This window comes from Megascapheus bottae, chromosome 8 (assembly GCF_031878675.1).
Source record: "Megascapheus bottae isolate mThoBot1 chromosome 8, mThoBot2.hap1, whole genome shotgun sequence".
NCBI classification, from domain to species: domain Eukaryota; kingdom Metazoa; phylum Chordata; class Mammalia; order Rodentia; family Geomyidae; genus Megascapheus; species Megascapheus bottae.
In genome coordinates this window covers 15,502,052-15,523,678 of record NC_143516.1, presented here as the reverse complement: position 1 = coordinate 15,523,678, position 21,627 = coordinate 15,502,052, and the positions used below count along the sequence as shown (strand labels likewise).

At 40.3% G+C, this 21,627-nt stretch overlaps 1 protein-coding gene across 2 annotated transcripts in view; it reads left to right on the top strand.

Moving 5' to 3' along the window:
- The first annotated feature begins 240 nt into the window (after positions 1-240).
- The window catches only part of Aig1 (androgen induced 1), a 198,926-nt gene continuing 177,539 nt past the window's right edge, over positions 241-21,627 (top strand). Inside the window, exon 1 of one of the 2 annotated variants that reach the window (XM_090338019.1) lies at positions 241-469. In XM_090338019.1, coding sequence (XP_090194145.1) covers positions 329-469 — 141 coding nt within the window. In that variant the 5' untranslated portion in view covers positions 241-328. The remainder of the gene's footprint in view (positions 470-21,627) is intronic. The other variant, XM_090338018.1, reaches the window with a different exon arrangement.

Below are 21,627 nucleotides of genomic sequence, written 5' to 3'. Positions count from 1 at the left end.
CCCGGCCGGGTCTCCCAGGGGGATAGGGAGTGTTGGGGGGTGCCGGGGGAAGGCCGGAGTCGAGTGACGGAGATGACGCCAGACACGACGCCACGCCCCTGCCGGCCCCCGGGAGCGCCGGCAAACCGCGCCCCGCCCGCGCAGGTCGCCCGTGCTGCGCGCGCGTGCTGCACGCCGCGCCCGTCCCGCGGGGCGCGCGCGCCGCAGCCTCCGCCCCGCCCCGGCCGCCCCGCCCCGCCCCGTGCGGGTTCCCACGGCCCCCTCCCCTCGCCCCCCTGCGCCCGGCGCGCCCTGCGCCCGGCCCCGCCTGCCCAGGCCCTCGGTGAACATGGCGCTTGTCCCTTGCCAGGTGCTGCGGGTGGCCATCCTGCTGTCCTATTGCTCTATCCTGTGCAACTACAAGGCCATCGAAATGCCCTCGCATCAGACGTACGGAGGGAGCTGGAAATTCCTGACGTTCATTGATCTGGTAAGGCCGTCCCCTCCCCTTCCTTCCTCTAGCCACCCACCCGGCACCGGGGCGGGGGGGGGGGTGACTGCGTTTTGGAGTAGGGGGGGGCTGCGAGCACCTGCGCGCGTGCGCGCCGCCAGCCAGCACGCAGCTCCCAGTGCTCGGGTCTGGTGCTGTGAGCCCGTCTGTAGGCCTGGCTTTGGCACCCCTTGGCTACCTGGTACGTGGAGGTGGGGCAGAGCCAGGTGACATGCCATTTGGAGCGGGGACACAGACCTGCCTCTCAGGGGGAAGATTCTTCAATGTCCAAAAGGCATCGGATGTCCTTGATCCCCAGAGGCCTGGACTCCTTTGCCCATCCGGCGCTTTTCAGAACACCTGTCATCATGTGAACCTGCAGCACTTAAAGGAAGTGGCATTGTCTGGTGTCGCTTGGAGCTTTGCTTGAATGCGCCCAAATCCTCCGGCTAAGGGAGAGAAAGCACCCAATAAAGATTATCTTCTTTGCACCTGCGTTCTGCCCATCGTCAGTAATTTACTTTTAATCTTTTCCCCAGAATATCTGGGAGAGGGGAGATTTTCCAGAGTCCAGATTTTCCAGTCATTATCCATTGAACTTCTGGATTTCCAAATAAGTTTGCCTAGACAGTTCTTCTTGCCACAGTTTGATAGTTGTAATTGGCACTGGTGAAAAGGGTGAAAGGTCATTCATATAAAACAAAAGGTGGCCTTTGTGTGTAGATTCGTCCACCAACACAACTAGAGGACTATTAGCCATGGAGAGAGGGCTCAAGTAAAAGAACTCAGAGAAAATGTACAATTCCTGGCGTGCTAGAACTGTCTGTCCAAGACTCAACTCAAGGTTAGCCAAGCTAGAAAAAGGCATCTTTGTGGACTCTCCACGTTACTGAAGAGGACTGGATTCCTGTTTTAAGATCTCCTCAAAGACATCAGATGCTCGCACAAGTACAGTCAGAGCCCGTAGAAATACCATCTTACATTTGTAGTCGCTGTGATACTTTGGAGAAGAATGTAAGTTCTCCACTAGTATTCTAAACACAGAAGACTGCCAGGGAACAGTGCAGCTCAGGTTTCAACTTTCTCATCTTCCAGTTCTAACTATTGCCTCTCAAGTAGGGTGTTGCCAGCCAGTTCTCCTCCCTTTCTCCATTTCCTCCTCACATGGAGCTCAAGTCAAGGCCCTGGGTGGTGTTTATCTGCCTAACCTTTAGCACCGGAAATCCAGCCATGGTCGATTGGTTCATCAATGAGAACTGGTTTTGCCATTTCGTTGTATGCTGGTATCTTATATATGATATCACTGAGTGATATGATTTCATATCTGATATCTTCCAGAGTATGCTGGTAACATAAATATAGAAGTCATTTCTTTATATAAAGCACCAGAAATTGTGTCCCTTCTAAATGTTAAAGATGCATAGGTGCTATGTAAATATGTGTTCACAGATTCCCCCCCCCCCCCAGCAAAAGTCCTTTCATATCAAGGCCGTTGTCTATTCTATTCCTGGATGACTTGAGAATTGCCAAGAAGTGACCCCCCCCCCCAGGTTCTTGGGGCCCCGCTCTGTCATGTCCTTGTCTTAGATGATTGCAGCAGACGAGAGGGGTAGAAATTAAAGATGTTGGTTGACCCAAGGATGATTTTTTTTTACAAAAAATTTTAACTTTTGATATGAAGAAGTACTAGAGCAATTTGTTGTAGAGTCGTGTGGTTTTGAATTTAGCATCAGATGATTGATTCTACATATCTTAGTGGCAATAATTGCCATAATGCTGCTTCATTCCTACTCTAATATGTAGACCACGAGTTTAAGTTTAAAACTTATGTTTTGTATTTGTGTCTGGCCCTATGTTGGTACAAGGCCTTTAAGCACATACTCAGATTTTTGACATCATAGCTCCTGATTTAAATCAAATATTTGTCTTCCACAGAGAGTTCTTGTGAAAATGTACCTCTAAAGAGTACCAGTTCAAAGTGTGATTGTTTTAGGAAGATTTAGAGTTCTTAGAGCTTAAACATCTCAGAGCCTTTAAAATGGACCACTTGCCAGTGCTGTAGCATGACAAGGAAAGAGCAGGCTCCCAAATCTTTACCTGTTTAACTTTACATTCTTGTATGTTTTTTTAAGCACCGAGTAAAGCTTTATTTTCAAGTATTTCAGACAATTAGAATGATTCAAAGCTTATTGGAGCAAGTTTAGAGGAGGGTTTTAGGGTCTCAGGATTTTAATAAGAGGACCTCTTCTCTGGCCAGCTTGAATTGCAGAGTCAGGGAACCAATCTTGACGGCCACAATTGGATTCTATATTTTCTGTGGCATCAGTTTACTACAGTGGGATTCAGGAATCTCTGGCTAATATATCCTGGCACAGATGGGTCTGTGGTTGTGACCATTCCAGCCATATTCATATCTTTCTTTGGGCATGAGAATCATTCCAATAGGAGCCCAGCCCATAGCCAAAAGCTAAAGTACATGTTGTTGCTTTCACTAATCTTACATTGCTGTTCTTCAGTAACTTTTCTCCTTAGTATTGAGAGACTGTAAAACCTCTACTGCTTTTGGAAACATTAAATGGAAAGAGAAACACTGACTTGGTACGGTAGGCAGGAGACAGGCCCGAGGGGTGTCTTCATTCTAACACTCACAGCCTGTAGTAGGTGACAAAGCAAAATGAAATTAAGTTATTAACCAACTGACCTGAAGGTAAGAAAATTATTCTAGAATATTCAGTTAGGCCAAGTGTAATCATCAGGGACCTTAAGAGCAGAATGGAGAAGCATGAGAAGAGATGAGTCTGTTGGAAGAAGATATGGCTGTGGAAGAAAATGACAGAGATGTACAGGCTGGTTTTAAGAGAGGCCATGAGCCAAGGAACGTGGGAAGCACACAGAACCTGAAAAGGTCAGAGGTGTTTCCAAAAGAAACACTCTCTTGCTTAGATGGGTTTTAATCCAGTGAAACTTGTCTTGGACTTCTGACCTCCTGAAATAATAAACACATGTTGTTTGAGCCACTACATTTATGGTAACTTGTTATTACGGAAATAGAAAATGAATACACTTGGCTTTAAAGCCTCTGACCTAGAAAAAAAAATCAGTTTTAGCTGTACATAAGTGCCAGTGCTAGTGCATGCACACACATGCCCACACACATGTTACACATATAACAAAATAGATAATTAGTTAATTTCAGTTTTAACAAAAATGTAGGCTTTGGTGCTTCACCCATGAAACCAGGGGGAGACATTCAAACATACATATGTATTCCATGGGCCATGTGAGAGTCTTTACAAAGACTGAGAACAAAGACTGAGAACAACTGAGTATTGGAAATTCTAGGCCTTCTTCTCCACTGGGAAGTATTTCAGAAATGATTATGTAACATACCAGGCCCGGAGAAGGAACATATTTTACTGGAATTTGGAAGGAATAAAAATGACAGCAAATGGCTGTTCAGATCTTTCCTTAGTATCCCAGCTAATGAATTCTCTTCAGTCAATATTGATTTATTGCCTACTAGTTACACAATTTTCCAAATTACTTCCTGCCCAAATGTAGTAAAAGGAATCAAAATAAAGCCAGCATAGACTAAATGCAAAAGGACATTGTATGTTGACACTTCAAAAAAGTACTTAGAATAAAGTAAGGGCATGAGGTGCCAGTGGCTTAGGCCTATAATTCTAGCTACATAGGAGGCTGAGATCTGAGGATCGGGGTTCAAAGCCAAACTGAGCACAAAAGTCCATGAAACTCTTTATCTTCAATTAACCACCAGAAAACCAGAAGTGATATTGTGGCTCACTGTGGTAGAGCCCTAGCCTTGAGCTAGGGACAAAGTCCAGGCCCAGAGTTCAAGCCCCATGACTGACCAAAAAAAATAAAATAGGGGCTTAGAAATGTTTAAAGTCATGGAAGCTTCCCCAAATCTCACTGTAATTTAATATAATCACAGGACATGAGTGTTAGGATGTGGGCATCTTTGGGGGACCCTTTTCTGTCTTACCCCACCCAGTGTTTCCCATTCCAATTAATATCTCCAAAAGTTTTAATCCCAACACTTCTCAAAATCTTAAAATAATAAGACTTAAATAGAATATCCATTAGGACACCATTTTAATGTGAACTGTGTGCTATCAAGCAAGTTTAGTGAGAATCCACATAAAAAATGTGAACTCATTAATTGTTACAGCTAATTAAATTAATAATGATTTGAGGCCTTTGGAATTTTAAAGATGGAAGCAGACATCTGGCTAGGTCGTTAGCTCTACCTTGTGTTACTTGGAGAGTAACACAAGAGAGTCATCATTTCTTAGGGCTGTTTCTGCTCATTCTTCCTAAGTGGCTTTCCATTCATGCACTGGCAGAATGTAAAGGTTGAGACCCTGCCTACTCAGAGTGTGGACCGAGGCTGTCCCCACACCCTCATAATAGATCACTAAGTGGTTCTCGTGCACCTGCTAGTGTGATTAGAGCTGCTGAGGCCTGCGTTCTATTGTTTCCTCATTCAATATAAAATACTATATAGGATTCAGGACCTTGCATGCATTATGTCTGCCTGCTTTCAAAATACCGTTTAAAGCAGTTTCACTGGGAGAAGATTAAGCATATCTACATATATAAAATTGTAGCTTGACTAGAATGAGCTTATAAACATATAAGTAATTATGATGGGTGGTATGTAAGTGTATACAAAAGTGTTAACTGAAATGTGGTAGATTCACAGGAGAACTCAAATAGTGTGATTCCTTAGAAAGGCAAAGTCAAAGTTCAACAAAATAAAGTTCAGGGAATGGATGCTTGAAAGGTATGGGGTGGAGTCCAGGGGACAGGGGTAAACAAATGAAAAGGAGAAGAGGGGCAGGGAACATACTTAAGAATTCAGTGTACTTTAATGCAGTCCCACTTATCCAGCCTTTCTCTGATTTGTTGTGATTCTTGGTCCTTATTAAGAAAGTTTCGACCTGTGCCAAGGAGGCCTAGTGTATCTCCTATTCCTTCTTGTAAAATTTTCAAAGTGTCGGCTCTTGCCTCCAGGTCTTTGATCCATTTGGAGTTAATTCTAGTACAGGGTGACAAAGAAGGATCCAACTTTAGTTTTCTGCAGGTGCTTAACCAGTTCTGCCAGCACCACCTGTTGAAGAGGCTATCTTTCTTTCATTCTATTTTTTTGGCTCCCTTGTCAAAGGGCCATAGGTCTGTGATTTAATATCTGGGTCTTCAGTTCTATTCCATTGGTCTTCAGGCCTGTTCTTGTGCCAGTACCAAGCTGTTCCCTTCTATTAATCACAATAAAAATATATGAAAAAAATTGATATCACACTCATCCATAAGACAAAGTTTAATATTTTTACAATCTAATTCTAAAATGTACATCCTTCTATGTCTGCAAGTTTTACATTTGCAAACTCAACTAAGAACGGTTCAAAATATTAAAAATAAAATCGCACCTGTTCAGACCTTAAAAAAATTCAGTGTACATCCTGCAAAATTAAGAAATGTGAGGGAAAGGATGTGAGGGGTGGGGGGAAATGTTGAAAGGCCTGAACTGATCAAGATGCAACTCACAAACTGTTGTGAAATGGTAACTCCTTTGTGCATCTGCTTAAAGATAATAATAAAACAAGCATAAAATTTAAAACATATGTAGTTTGAAAATAAAAGAGAAAAGCAGTTTGAAAATAAAAGAGAAAAACAGTATCAGGCACCAGAGATGGACTATTTATTGCAATTAAGAAACAGACAGTCTTTAGAGCACACAACAAACAACCCCAAGCACTCCAGATGTAATAAAGGGAGCATAACAATTTACTTGGAAAATACAGTTTGTTTTTGGGCACTGACTTTTCAAGATTATCACTGATTATTATCTGTAGGACATTAAGGAGTAGCCTTTAATGTTTGTTTTAATTTTCTTAGCAAAAGTAAAGAAATATTCACACATTTCATACATATTCTATTATGATTTTATGAAAAACTGAAGTACAGTCTTGTATTTGGCTAGGTATTGGAATTTTTTTTTGGAATTTTAAGGTAAGGTAATCTAGGTAGTTGGTTGTTGTTATCTAAATCTAGAGGAGATTAAGAAAAACCACCAGGGAACAGAAGGAAGTTAGACCCCTGTGGACCCTTCTGGCTGTTCCAAGAGCTAGAAATGGTCAAGCTTATCTCTATGAGCTCTTCTTTCCCCCCTTCCACTCTTCCCTTCCCCCCTCCTCCTTTTGCTTTGAAATGGGAGAAATTTTGGCATTTAGAAAAATGTGTAAGAAGTAGGTTAAGATGCTTAAGTCTCCTAAATTTTACATCTGAGTTAGTCTTCTATTTATATACTTATCATAAGATACCTTTCTGACTGCAATTCATGTCTTAATTTACATAGGGAAGGAAATACTTTGGGAAGAGATTCCTCATGTCATTTATGTAATGCTGGCCTTTAATGTCGCTTATCACTGCTACAGAGTGCTATGTGAAGGCTCCTAGGTCAGTGGCTCCTCAGTGAACAAAATTAAGTGGGTTTTTGGTTCATTTATTTTATGAACCATATACATTTATGTATTTTGGTGGCACTAAGGATTGGATTCAGGGCCTCACACTTGCTAGGCAGGTGTTCTACGACTTGAATCATCTCTCTACTCTATGTGTTGATTCTTTTCCAGGTGAGGTCTTTCTGTATGCCTGAGCCTGCCTGCCTGGACTGTGATCCTTAGTGTTTCCTCAGGCCACTGAGAATGACAAGTTCATATTAATGTATTCTTCCCTTGCTTGATTGACACGGAATCTTGCCAACTTTTATTCCTGGGCTGGCTTGGACCCATAATTTTCTTATCTCTGCTTCCCAAGTAGCTAGTATTATAAGCTTGAGTCACCTTGCTTAGCTTATGTTTTATTTGGAGGATACAAAAGCAAATACAGTTTTTTCTTCAGAGTCTTACACTTGACCTCCAAATTATATAGCATGTTTATTCCTAAGATGGAGGAAGAATTGAAAGAATGCTTCTTTGCATGGCAGCTTCTTCAGTCTCTTGGCCAGTGCCTCCTGGGTGAAACATAAAGCAGAGATGGGTTTGCCAGAGTGGGGGCTTGTCCGATCTCCAGGGTTCTCTCCTCTGACTTGCAGATGTTATTGACATTTCAGGCAGTCACCTGACTGCTGGTTGAGGTCACTTCTTTGCCCAGCTGGGCACCAGTCCTCCATGTCTGGTATAATATTTAGCAGAATTGGTAACTGCTTTTGAGGGTTTTTGCCTGATGCACTGTGTTCCCCTGAAATGTCACATGGTTCTGTGGAAGTGTGAACAATACTTCTGTTTTCCACTTTGGATCCGAGCATTTCTGTGATCCAGATCTTTTACCCATTAAATCAAATCTTTTACCCATTGAAAAGTTGAATAGTTTTTTTGAATGTGAAACAGCACACCCACCTTGTTTGTTGAAATGACAATCATGTTAACTTTTTACCTGTAGTAGCTCAAACCAGATCCTGTGGATCTCTATTTTCTGAGTAGGTGGGACTACAAGCATGTACCACCATGCCCAACCTAAGTTTCCGCTTCCTTGTCATAACTATCCTAGGATGTTATTGGTAGTTGGAATGTTTTAAAAGAAACTGCCAAGCTGTTGTCCAGAGTGTTTGCACTTTTCACATAGCCACCAAAATATTTGAGAATGATAATGTTCTTCCCAATTCTGTGTGGATTATTTGATGTTGTCAGTATTATTTAATTTTGTCATTTTGGTTATCTCATTGTGGTTATACTTTGCATTGCTCGACTGCTAAATGACATATTTAGTTATTCCCTATATATTTGTTAGTGAGATAAACAGTACTAGTTTCTTAAATTTTACTTTCTTGTTTCTTACTGTTAGCATATACTGACATATTTGATTTGGGCATGTTAACTAACACCCTATGATTTTGCTAAACTCATTTATCAGCTCTAGATTGCATGTAATTTTTTTAGATACACAAAAATTCTGTTAATTTGAGACATTTGTCCCCTTTCTAATCAGCATGACATTTATTTCTATTTTATGTTTCATTGTATGGACTAAGACTTCCAGTGTATTATTGAACACATGAGATGAGAGCAGATATCTCTATCTTCTTTATTTCTTAGAGTAAAACATTCAATCTTTTACACTTATGTATATGTAGACGTATTTATACACACCTATATGGACAAATATAAACACAGATATACACTCATATATAGGAAACAAACAGGAAGATGACAGGGACAAAATACATACGTACATGTATATATATAATATTATATATGTCAACATAATTATAACAATATAACTCAAATTAATTTTCTGACAATGAATAGTAGATTCTTACTTTTTAAAAATCTACTATGATAAACTCTGTCCTTTAATAATGTATTAAGCCACATTTAGTTAGTCAGTTTAATAGTGTAACAGTGTAATTATTCACATGGTTGGATTTTGGTTACCATTTTTATTTGTTTTTTTCTCAATTCCTAGTACTTGTCTTCATTTAGATTTTTAAAAAAATATTTTATTACTCTATTCATTTAAATTTAGCTATTGGTTATTTCTATGTGTTATTATTTTATTTAATTATTTATTGGTTTATTTGTATAATGTCTTGCTTTGATGCTGTGGATCAAACCCAGGGCCTTGTGCATGCTAAGGATACACTGTCACTGAACTGTGCATCTAGTTGTGTACTATTTAACTTATCACTGTAAAGATTGCCATATATTCAACTTGCTATGTATAACTAGTTTAGTGTTTCCAGTAATTCATGGAACTCCCCCCGTTACTTTTACCCTTCCCATTGTATGTAATAGTGATTATGTAACCTGACAATCCCTTAGCCAATTATAATTTTTTTTGTACCAATACTGAGGCTTAAAGTCAGGGCCTGGGTACTGTCCTTGAGCTTTCTCTAGGCTAGTACTCTACCATTTGAGTCACAGCACCAGTTCCAGCTTTTTCTGTGTATGTTGTGCTGAGGAATCATACCCAGAACTTCATGCACTAGGACACACTCCTGGCCCTCAGTTACAACTTTTGTTAGTAACCATAAAATACTGGAGCCAGTTTAGTTAAATAGTCTATTTTCCCCGACATTACCAGTTCTTGTTTTTCCTTCAATCCTTCTGTATTTCTTCTTGTATCATTTACTATCAGCTTGACAGCTGATTTCCACATTTCATTAAAAGAAGCGATCTGCTGGCAGCCAATTCTTTTTGTTTTCCCTCAGCAACGAGTACTTTTTTCTACTTTCATTGTTACAGGAGATAACATTCTAGTTAACAGATGTTTTTCTTCACTTTTTAAAATCTTGTGCTACTGTCTTCTGGGCTCCATAATTTTTGAGAAGTAGTCCACAGTTATTCAAACCATTGTTTCCTTGAACTCAGCTATTTTTCTCTGGTTGCCTTTAAGACTTTTCTCCTTAGCTTTGATTTGGACTAGTTTCCCTGGGGAATTTTGGTTATAGTTTTTATGAATTTATCTTCTTTTTTGTCAGTCATGGGGCCTAAACTCTGGGCCTGGGCGCTGTCCCTGAGCTCTTCAGCTCAAGGCTATTGCTCTACCACTTGAGCCACAGCACCACTTCTGGTTTTCTAATGGTTAACTGGAGATAAAAGTCTCACAGACTTTAGTAGTTAGGCTGTCTTTGAACCCTAATCCTCAAATCTCAGCCTCCTGAGTAGCTAGGATTATTTGATAAGGGGTTGCTAACCTTCGTGAATCTATTGTATATCTTTCACTCAATTTGGAAAGGTTTCAGCTATTAACTTTCCAAATGCTGTTGCAATATCTTTTTCTGTGTTCTTCTGGGGCTCCAGTGATAAGAATGTCAGGCATATAGATTTTTATACTACATGTTGTTCTAGACTTGTTCTGTTTACTTCTAGTTCTTTTTTTCTGTTATTTACTTATTTATGGATTATTTTAAAAGCTTTTCATCTTTTATAATTTCTTTTCTTTTTTTTGCCGGTCCTGGGCTTGGGTTCAGGGCCTGAGCACTGTCCTTGGACTTTCTCAAGGTTAGCACTCTACCACTTGAGCCTCAGCACCACTCCTGGCTTTTTTTCTATGTATGTGGTACCAAGGAATCGAACCCAGGTCTTCGTGCATGCTAGGCAAGCACTCTACCACCAAGCCAAACTCCTAGCCCCATATTTCTTTTTTTTAATAATTTTTTATTGTGATTAATAGAAGAGTTACATTATATTCCCCAGATAGAAGGTGCATAACTTCACAAACATTGATACCCTTTCTCATGATATGGTCCCCATTTCCCTCCCACCCTCCCCCACTTATCTTGATTTCCCCCCTTCCCTATCCAATTTCATATAACTAATTAAGCACATATAAAATATATCAGATAACAAGGTGAAAAATTGTAACAATATGAGATAACCAAGGGATGGCAAAAGAGATGAGTGATAACATAGCACATTAAGAACAACAGTCACTTATTATATGACTTTTGTTTCCTTATCCTGAAGGTCCTTACATTTAGTGTCATACTATTTGGCCTAATGTCTCTAGATTTTGTTCTATTGTAAATCGCTGCTAAGAGAGCCCAAGGTTTCTACTGATTATGACAGATGAGGGAGACTATTGGGCCTATGTTCCTTTGAGTCTGGCTTACTTCACTTAATATGATTTTTCCTAAATCTTTCCATTTTCTTATAAATGGGGTGATGCCGTTCCTTCTGACAGCAGCATAGAATTCCATTGTGTATAAATACTACATCTTGTTGATCCATTCATCAACTGAGGGACATCTGGGTTGGTTCCATATCTTTGCTATGGTAAATAGTGCTGCAATGAACATCATTGTGCTAGTGGATTTAGTATGCCTTTGTCTCAGGACAGTTGGGTAAATGCCAAGTAGTGGAATTGCTGGGTCATAGGGGAGCTCTATGTCTTTTAGTCTTTTGAGGAACTGCCATACTGCTTTCCATAGTGGTTGAATGAGTTTGCACTCCCACCCACAGTGTAGTAGTGATCCCTCTGGCCACATCCCCCTCCAGCATCTGTTGTTATTAGTTTTCTTGATCCTGGCCATTCTAACTGGATCATCTTTTATAATTTCTATTGATATAGTTTAAGCTTCACCAGGTCTTTTCTTTGTTGTCTACATCATTTTCCTGAATCCATCTATTGATTTTTTAAAATTGGATATTGTATATTCCATTTTATATTCATCTGGTGCCTTTTTACAGTTTCTCTTTCCTAGCGATAAGTTTTTATCGTCCTTTTCAATAGTGTGCACCTTACTTTATAGGACAATTGCCGAAGAATTACCCTAAAATCTTTACCTCATAACTCCATCTTAAAAGGGGCATCTGCTAATATTTATAATATTGGCCTGATTTTTTGTTTGATTCTTTGGATTTCATGTTCTTTTGGTTTATACCTTAAGTACTTTTTATAATTATTTTTCAGTGATATTTTGTGTGCTCTAAAAAGCTTATGAAGAGTGTTGATTTGTTTGTTGTCTCCCAGGGAATATGGTGTCAGAAATCTCAATGCTTTTTCTTTGCTTTTCGGGTCTGACTGGAGCAGGCATCACTCGTAGTAGTTGGAGACAAGAGCCTGGTTTATGTGGTATTTCCATTGTGGGTGTGTCTCCTCTGCTGGAGGTTCATTTTGTCCATGGCTGAGTGTCAAGTGAGCTCCATCACAATAGTCATGTATCCATGCTGTCCACCTTTCCCCATACTCTCCAGTCTGCAGCTCACTCCTTTTTCTCAGATCCTCTTGCCAGATGGATGCAGCCAACTAAGACTCTTATTGTCCCATGCTGTCACGATTCCGACAGAACTGTGTGTGCCTTCACGATGAGCGGGAAAGAAAAGAGGGAAATCATACTCACCTTTGTCCTGTCGAGCTTTCTTCTTTTCATTGGCAGAGGGTCCCCCATTCAGGAGGATTTCGATGCCCAGGAGAAGGGGGGAAATGGGATTAAAGAAGAATCACAATTTCTACCACACAGAAGATTTTTTTAATTTAATTTTACTGTGAGTGTAATGTACAGAGGGGTTACAATTACGTAAATATGATCATGAGTACATTTCTTGTTGAACATTGTTATCCCTTCCCTCATTTTCTCCCGTTTTCCCTTCCCTCAAGTTGTAAAGTTCATTTTCAACATAATGTATTGTGAGTATGAATCCTCTGGCTGAGGAGGGGGTCTCTCCTGGAGCTTTGGTGTCAGTGGAAGAATCAGATACCCTCATGTTACATCTGGAGAACAAGGAAGAGTGAAACTTCTTCTACCTCATCCTGCTAAATTTTCACTTTTCTTCCCATTTCACGTGCTGTTGTGTCCAAAGTTCTCTGGTAACTGATTTTGTATCAGCTCAGAGTTTTTAATGGACAGTTAGAATTATAGGTGACGATCTACTCATTTGAACTAGCCCAGCAATACCGGCATATTTTGTGGTGTGAGTGTGTGCGTGTATGTGTGTGTGTGTGTGTGTGTGTGTGTGTGTGTGTGTGTGTGTGTGTGTGCGTGCATGTGTGTTATAGATAAGAATCTCGTGAACTCTTGCCCAGACTGGCTTCAAACTGTAATCTCCAGATTTCACCCTCCTGAATAGCTATGAATTCAAGTGTGAGCCACTAGCACTGAGATGTATATAGTTTTAATACCTATGTTTTTAAGCTTACAATCTTTTATAAACATTTTTCTATACACCATTATGCATTCTTTGTTCATATCAGTTTTCATGACTGTATGTTCTACTATGCATTGATTTCTGTTGATTATCTTAGTGGATAGATAGATCTTGGCACACATCTGTAGTTATTTACTTGGGATATGTTCTTAGGGGTAGAATGGCAACACTGAAGTCTTTAAGGCACTGATTTTTGTTTGTTTGCTTGTTTGTGTAGCAGCCCTGAGGCCTTATACTTTCCCAGAATGCCTTTACTACTGAATCATGCCCTTTAATACATGTTATTGTTTTGTTAGGGTCTTACTCCCTGCCTAGATATAAGCCTGAACCATCATCTGCTTATATTAGTCTTCCCTTTTTAACTGGGGAAATGCATCTGCCTGGGCTGGCTTGGGACATCTATCTTCTAAATCAGCCTCCCATATAGCTGGGATGATAGATGTGCATCACCACTCCCAACCAGCTGTCAGTTAAGAAGGGGTCCCACAAACTTGTCTGCCCAAGATGGCCTCAAACCATGTTTCTCTCATCCTCAGCATCCCAAGTTGCTTAGGATAACAGGCATAAGCTCCTGGCCCCTGGCTCAACTCCACCTCTTCCCACCCTATTCCCTGTCTCTTAAATTAGTACTCCAGCATTGGAACATTGGAGTACTGATTTCTCTGCATTCTCGTTAACACTATAGAATGGAATACTTAATAGAATAATGCCAGTAATCACTCAGGGTGCTTAAATCTCACAGAAGTTGTACAGAAATTGTCTAGATTAACTGACAGTCTTTCACCACATATCTCATAAATATAAGTGACTAGCTGTCTTTGACTCTGTGTTTATGAAGCTCAGTGGTATTAGGTACATTGCAATTGGGCTCATAAATCCTTGAGCCAAGCATAAATCTTCATGCGGTTAGAGCATGCTAATTAGTATCAGGTCGACAAGGCCCAACAGAGCAGAATGGCCTTCTGTACAGGAACCATGGGTTTGCTTCTGCATTCCATTCACCTTGCATTAAAATTGTACTTAGCTCAGTCATGAGTGATTTATTGGCTCCAACTTGAAAAGTTGGCCTTTCAGCAACAGGAATTTAAGGAAAGCATTTTTGCTGTTAGATGACACATCCCTTTCCTTGTAATATACTTAACATGTCCTTGCTTTTTTCTTTTTTCTTTTGAAATACTATTTTTTTCCCTGTCAACAGGGTGGCCTCATATTCATGATCCTCCTGCCTCAACCTCAAAGTACTTGGAGTGGACACATAAATTGCCATACATGGTCTCCTTGCTATTTAAGTGTACACACACACACACACACACACACACACACACACACACGAAAGTACAAATCTGGTCTGACACCAGTGGCTTACACCTGTAATTTTAGCTACTCAATAGGCTGTCATCTAAGGATCTTGGTTCAAGGTCAGCCTGGGCAGAAAAATTCCCGTGAGACTCATATCTCCGGTTAACCAGTCAAAAACCCAGAAGTAGAGCTGTGGCTCAAAATGATTTATAAAGCATTAGCCTTGAGCAAAATAGCTCAGAGACAGTACCCAGTCCCTGAATTCAAGCCCTACAATCACCACCACCAACAACAAAAGTAAAAATTCTTTGTGGAAGGGGAACATAGCCCTTTCTAAAATATCTGACCTACTCTATGCCAGAGAGATGACTTCTGTATCAGCACAGGTCCTGGCAGCAAAAACAGATGTCACACTTGAAGTAGATACTTGAAGTTTTCCAAAGGAACAATTTATATGTATGCCAGGTGTGGAGATTATTCTATACAGCACAGAACTTATGTCCAAGAAACTGAGAACTAATTGGTGCTGCTAGGCCTGCAGAGTAATCCACAGTACTCATCCTGTGTGCAAAGTTCTGTCAAGGCTAAGTGAGCAAAAGAAAGATGCCCACCGTCTCCACATCCTCTGTCCAGTCTGCTCATTGCTTCAGAGTAGAAGAAATCAGATGGTAAAAAAATGAAAAGCTTCTCTATGTAGTGCTTATTGGTCTACCAAAAATACAGAACAAAGTACCAAATTAAGGCTTGCTAACCTAAGTGCGTTCAGAAGTCTTTGGCTTACTTGCAACTAATTGTCTATGACAAGGGGCCATGTCTCTTCCCAATATTTATTTATACCTGAATATATAAAATGATAATGATTAATGTGGTTTCCTTACAAAGTATGTTACCCATTTACTGTAAAATGATGTATCAGTTAGTCTCTCCCATTGGACATCTGGCTGTGGGAGCATGGGATGTGAGTGCTCTGGCTCAGGAATCAGATTGAGTTTAAGCCTCAGCTTCTTCACTTACCAGCTGTGACTCTGGACAAACTTATTATCTCTTTGAGGCCACATGTTTCTGTTTTATTGGTTTTATACTGTAATAATAAGTACCTACCACAGAATCCTTAATAAACATATCAGAACTGATTTCTGTTTATTGCTCAAGGCTATCATGATATGACCTAGTTACAGTGATTAGAATTTCCCCCTGGTTACTTCAGGCACAGATGAAATGGTACATGTTATTTCTACAAGGTCTAGATTATAAAGAAAAGGATATTATATTTCCAAGAGAATATCTGATGAAACCCCCCTGGCTTTTTGCTGGAGTATGTCTTGCTCCATTATTTTATAGTAGGATATTTTTCTCCAATCTATTCTGCTATACAAGAAAATTGAGAACATACCATCTTTCCCCATCCTGAACTCACTCACATCCTCATTTTTTCCTTAGCAGTTTTTATTGTGGATCTCTAACTTGATGCTTACACGCTCTAGATCCTATAATGACTATATCCCTTTTTATTTCCACTCTTTTTCTCTCTTGGTTGATTGGCCTACCTTCACTTGCACCCAAGCAACTGGGCACAATTAAAGAATGCTATGGAAACTTGTAGTTTGGCATGACTTGATATTTGTGACTAAAGATATCAGGGAGTCCTCACTGTTGCTCAACAATGTACAATTGCTAGGTTTTTCTTACCAGCTTTCTTTCCTGTTTTCACAGGGCCTCTTCTGCCAGTATTTTCCTCTTCTGTAAACCTTCTTTCATCCTGTCACTCCTCCCTGCTGTTTATTGTAGGAAGAAAGCAAAAGCAGTCAGAGGAAATTCTACCACTGTCAAATCACTCACTCTACCTTTACCTGAATCTACTTGACTTTGACTGCTGTTAAGATGGATGTCTCTTCACTGAACACTGGTCCCAGAGCCTCTTGCCCACTTGAGTATTCAGTGACTCAATTGTTTCTTTCCCCTCCCGTGTTACACAACTTTCCATTTGAACGGCCTCATTTCCATCCATGTACAAACACGTGGTGCCATCTGTCATCTTAAACACAACAAAACAAATAAAAATCTGTCTTTATCTCAGGTGCTCTCGTCTCACCCTGTTTCTCTGGGTTCATTTTCAGCAGAACCACTTGGGAGGAGTCTGTATTTCTGGTTTTCACTTCCTCTTAACCCATTCTCTATTGAACACATCCGTTCTACTGAAAGAGTTCTAATCAAGGCCACCACTCACTACCATATATCTAAATGTCTGTCAGCTCTGAGCACTGTTTACTTTCAACTCTCAGGAACATTTGGTCCCCATTGGTCATTTTGCCTGTCTTCAGACACTTCTGAAATTTGACCTCTGAAAACACAACACTGGTCTGGCTGCCCACTCTGTTTCCTGTTTCTCTTTTGTTGTCCTTGCTTCTACATCTCCCTCTTCTTCATCCTCACTGTTGAATTCCCTGCTAGATCCTCTTCTTTTTCCAGTCTTCTACTGCCCTCGGAGGGCCCACTTCACACTGGAGCTTTTAATCTATTCCACTAATGACTATCCTTCTAATTAAAATGTTGACCTTCATTGCTCCTGATTTCCATATTCCAGCTGCCACCTTTTCCAACTTATATTCAAAACAAATCATAATTTTACCTTCCTCAGCTGGCTCCACTCCTTCTCCATCTAAGAAATTCCACCGTCCTCTAAGACTTATTGCATTGTGCAACCCCAGAGTGCATAGTTCTTAGGGGTCAACTGCATTTTAATTGGCATCCTTTATGTATTTTTCCAAAGGCTGTCTTATTTGTTATTTGTTTTTTTAGCACTAAATGTGTGACCATTTCAGCAACCGTATTTAACTTAACAATTTTTATATATTGGAAGGAGAGGTGTGATTCAAGTTGTAGTGAGTGAAAAAGCCAAGTAAGAGAGTAAAGCCCTGAGTTCAAGCTCTAACACTAGCACTCTCTCTCTGTCTTTCACACACAGACACACACACACCATTTCAGTTTATGCAGGCAAGGTGGCATAGGCCTATCATCCTATCCACTCAGAAGTAGTGGTTGTAGGATCATTGTTGGATGCCAGCCTTGCCCAAAAGTTGAAGAGATTTTGTCTGAACAAATGGCTGCATACAGTGGCCAATGCCTGTTAGCTCAGGGACTGGGGAAACACAATGACGGAGTGAAGTGACAGGGGAAAGCCCAAAGCAGGAGGATGGCAGCCCAGTTGGCCCGGCCTAACCTGAGACGCTACCTCAAAAATAACCAATGCACAAAGAATGGAGGCATTTCTCAAGTGGTATCACACCTGCAGAGCCAGCAAAAGATCCAGAGTTCAGTCACTCCCTGAAGTATTTTTATTCAGTTGGGTAGCTACTACTAGTTACATTATAATATACTTACAAAAAGCCAACTTAGATTGTGCAGAAATTTCAGTGAAGAGTTTTTGAGGAGTAGCAGTCACAAACTATTATTTCCTCCTCCTCCTCCTCCTCCTCCTCCTCCTCCTCCTCCTCCTCCTCCTCCTCCTCCTCCTCCTCTTCCTCTTTCTCCTCCTTCTGTTGCATATAGGGGTTACAATTCCATAATTCAGGCTGTGAGTAAAATGCTTTTAGGGTCAATGTCACCCCTGTTTCATTCTCCCCCATTTTCCCTCTCCCATATCTACCTACAAATTACATACTTTATTTTTACATAATGTATGTTGGATATAATAACTACATTCTTTCTCCTTCTATTCCTGATTCCTCAAAAGAAGTGGTTTTTATTTTATTTTATTTACAGCAATCCTGGATTTTAAACTCAGGAGGTTTCACTTACTAGACTGGAATGGTAGACAACAGAGGTATTCCTCCAGCTCTGTTTTTCTCCATTTTTTTTTAGGATAAGGCATTGCTTTTGACCTGGGTGCATGTCTAAGGCTCTGGTCATCTACTTCAGGTGTCCTGTCATGACTGAGATTACAGGTGCATATCACTACCTCTAGCTTCCGTTTGTGTAGAAAGAGTCTCATGAACTTTTCCACCCAGGCTAACTATGCATCTCAACTTTCAGTCTTTCATGTAGGGTGGGATAACATACATGGGCCCAGCTCAGGCCTTGGAAGGAGTTAGGTGAACTTCTGTGACTGGGCTGGTCTTTGAACCATGATCCCCCTATTTTCAGCATCCTTAATTGCTCAGATTACAATATGTCAGCTGGCACACTTTGCTTTTGACTGACAGTGGTTCATATTAGCAGCTCCTTTTATTTGCTGCTCTTACTGTAGAAACTCTTGTAAGCTTTTATCTAGATCATAGTACTTTCAAAGGTATTTCTAATCCTATAGATGCTTCTTTTGTGTAAACTGAGCTTAGATGCTCTATTGCAGAGACTATACAATATTCTCATTTAAGAGAGAGATTTTTTTTCAAAAGTTGATCAAGGAAAAAATGATATAGACTATTTGATGTGTGTCTGTTATTAAAGCAGGTAGAAAATTAATTTTATAGCCACTGTTGTTTTTCATGTTAGGCTCTTTGCCCAGGCAAGACTTTCCCTTTTCCCGTAGAAGTCACTACCATGCTGAGGTTTTCTTTTTTATAAATTGTATGTGCTATTAAACAACAATATTGTGTTGATTAGCTCTGCTTGATTAGGGCTTCCATAAAAATGGTACCATTATAAAAGCTTTCTTAATCCAAACAGAAATAGCATGCTTCAGCAGGGTAAACTTGACCGTACAATGGGCTATTGTGATGTTGTTTACATGCTTGTGTGTGTGTGTGTGTGTGTGTGTGTGTGTGTGTGTGTGCGTGTTTATTGCTTTCACTTACTGTGTAATTTGGACTTGCATCTGATTAGACAATTAGGAACTGGAGGGAAGATATGTAAATGTTACTGTCTAACTGACAGAATGATTTATTAGGAGCATATATTTGGGGACTGTCACCTGCTTTGTTATTTGGGAGGCCCCATGCCAAACCTCAACATGAGTGGCGGTGGCAGACCAGTGTCTAGCCATTTTAGAAAACTCAACCAAACTTGAATTCCATTCTAGGACAGTTTTGTTTGTTTGCCAGTGGTGTCATGCCAACTTTAAAATATATTTACTTTCTCTGTGGCTTCAGTCATCCTCGAGGAAACTCTTGCCACTTGTAGATGTAACCCATGGGTCCCATTGCCAGCCACCACTGAAAGGACTGTGCTGTCCTTTTGTCCTTTGCATGTTGATGGCCTTGCCATTCTCACTGCCAATGGCCTCTCTGCACCCTAGGTCTTATGCTCTGTTGCTTGTTTATTTTTACTCATGGCTGATGCTCTAGCCCTTGAGCCACATCTCTACTTGTGGCTTTTTGCTTTTAATTGGAGATAAGATTTCATAGATTTGTCTGGCTAGAGTGGCTTTGAACCACAGTCTTCTACCTCAACCTCTGGAGTAGTCTGGATTCTGGGCATGAGCCCCTGGTGCTGGGCTTAAAAATATTTTTTGATTTCCTATTTTGTCTCAGTGTGAGTTAAAAAATTCTTCCCGTGAGTTATATAAAGAACAGGGAAGAAATTTCCCGACATTCAGCTGTAACTTGGATTTACAAAATAAGAGAAACATTCAATTACCTGAGGAATCAATATAAATCTGTATTAGGAAAATGTATTAATGAAGGCTTCCTGATTTTAAAAGACTGCATGGCTGGCCATATCTGTCTTTATTTAGTTGCAAAGGCAAGCACTGTACACTTATCTTCCCTGGAAAATTTTATAAGAACCTAAGAGAGAGGAGAGAATAATTTGGTCATACTTCAAGTTTATTCTCTTACATAATTAATTTGAGCTCAGTACTATAAAATCTCCAAACTTAATTTGTGTAATAGTCAGCCTTCTTTCACTATGATAGAGTATCTGAGAACATCGTATTTAGAAAGAAGGAAGATTTATTTCAGCTCACAGTTCAGAGACTTCACTTGTTTCTGAATACTTACTGTGTGACACTGTTGTTAATTATGATATAGCTATGTCTAGTAACATGTAGCCCATGTCTTCAAAACTATCACAATTTAAAGAGGGTATTGGGACGTCACCATGGAGAATTACCAGGGAAATGTGATGAGAGATGTTCCAATTGTTATTGTTTGGTTCTCAGGTTAATAATTGTTAACCAAATTAATGCAAGCCACACTGGAAACCACATGGTGCATTGTGTGTATGTGTGTGTGTGTGTGTGTATCCTACAATCAGCGATATTTAGAAGTACGCTGTTTTAGTTCACTGAGGTCATTTTTATCATTGACAGTGTAGATTAGATAAATATAGAAGTTTTCTAACTGTGTTACCAAGTGTCCCGATAGATCTAACCCCACATTACTCACAGAAGGAGCCTTACCTGGATATAGAGAGAGGCTCAGTTCTTGGCCACAATTCTTAGTAGGAACGTAATAAAAAGTCATTGTCTCATCAGAATAGTTTGCCTTCCTTTTCTGCTCTAAAGGGAAAGAATTAGCAATGATCTTAACAGCTTGCTGCTGAAAATGATGTGGTGATAGAAATTTCTGGGGATTTCAATCACCCAGGGAAGCCTCTTCCTCTAGCCACCTGTCCGTCAGTGTGGAAACAAGGGCTGATCCCAATAGCTTTCAGAGACTTCACTGCCTGTCTCATCCTGAAGAACATATTTATGTAAGAGTTTTGCAGCCGATCATTATGTGGAAAAAGAAATGGTACTAAAATTATGAACAGAAACATTGAAAAGGTACATTGCATACAGAGTGTCACACAACAGCGTTTTCCTGTGTGTCTGCAGTCTTATCACAAGGGTAAGGAAGGACACTGGCTTCTTTTAATCCTGACCTGGCTGGAGCAGAAAGATTCTTTTTCCCATTGACAGTCTTCCCAGCCCGAGACTCCAGCTCTTCAGAAGGAGAGTGGTCCTTTCTCTCAGCTGAGCTTGTATGGTGCTTGGCTTGCTAAAGGCCCCCTATTGCTCCCAGATATGAGCTCTTTTGCTGTGTGTCCAGTACTGCATAAGAGGAAACAGACACAGTGAATGGCCCCAGTATGTTCAGGAAGGAGAACTAGTAGACTTGGAATTAAATCCCAGAAGTGAGTTTGTCTATCCTGGCCAGGAAATAGCATGTTACTAATATAGATTGGCACAGGCAGAATTCTCAGTGTGCTTCTCAGCTCACTGCCATAGTTCCAAGCTTTTATCACATTTTTTTTTGTATAAAATAAAGG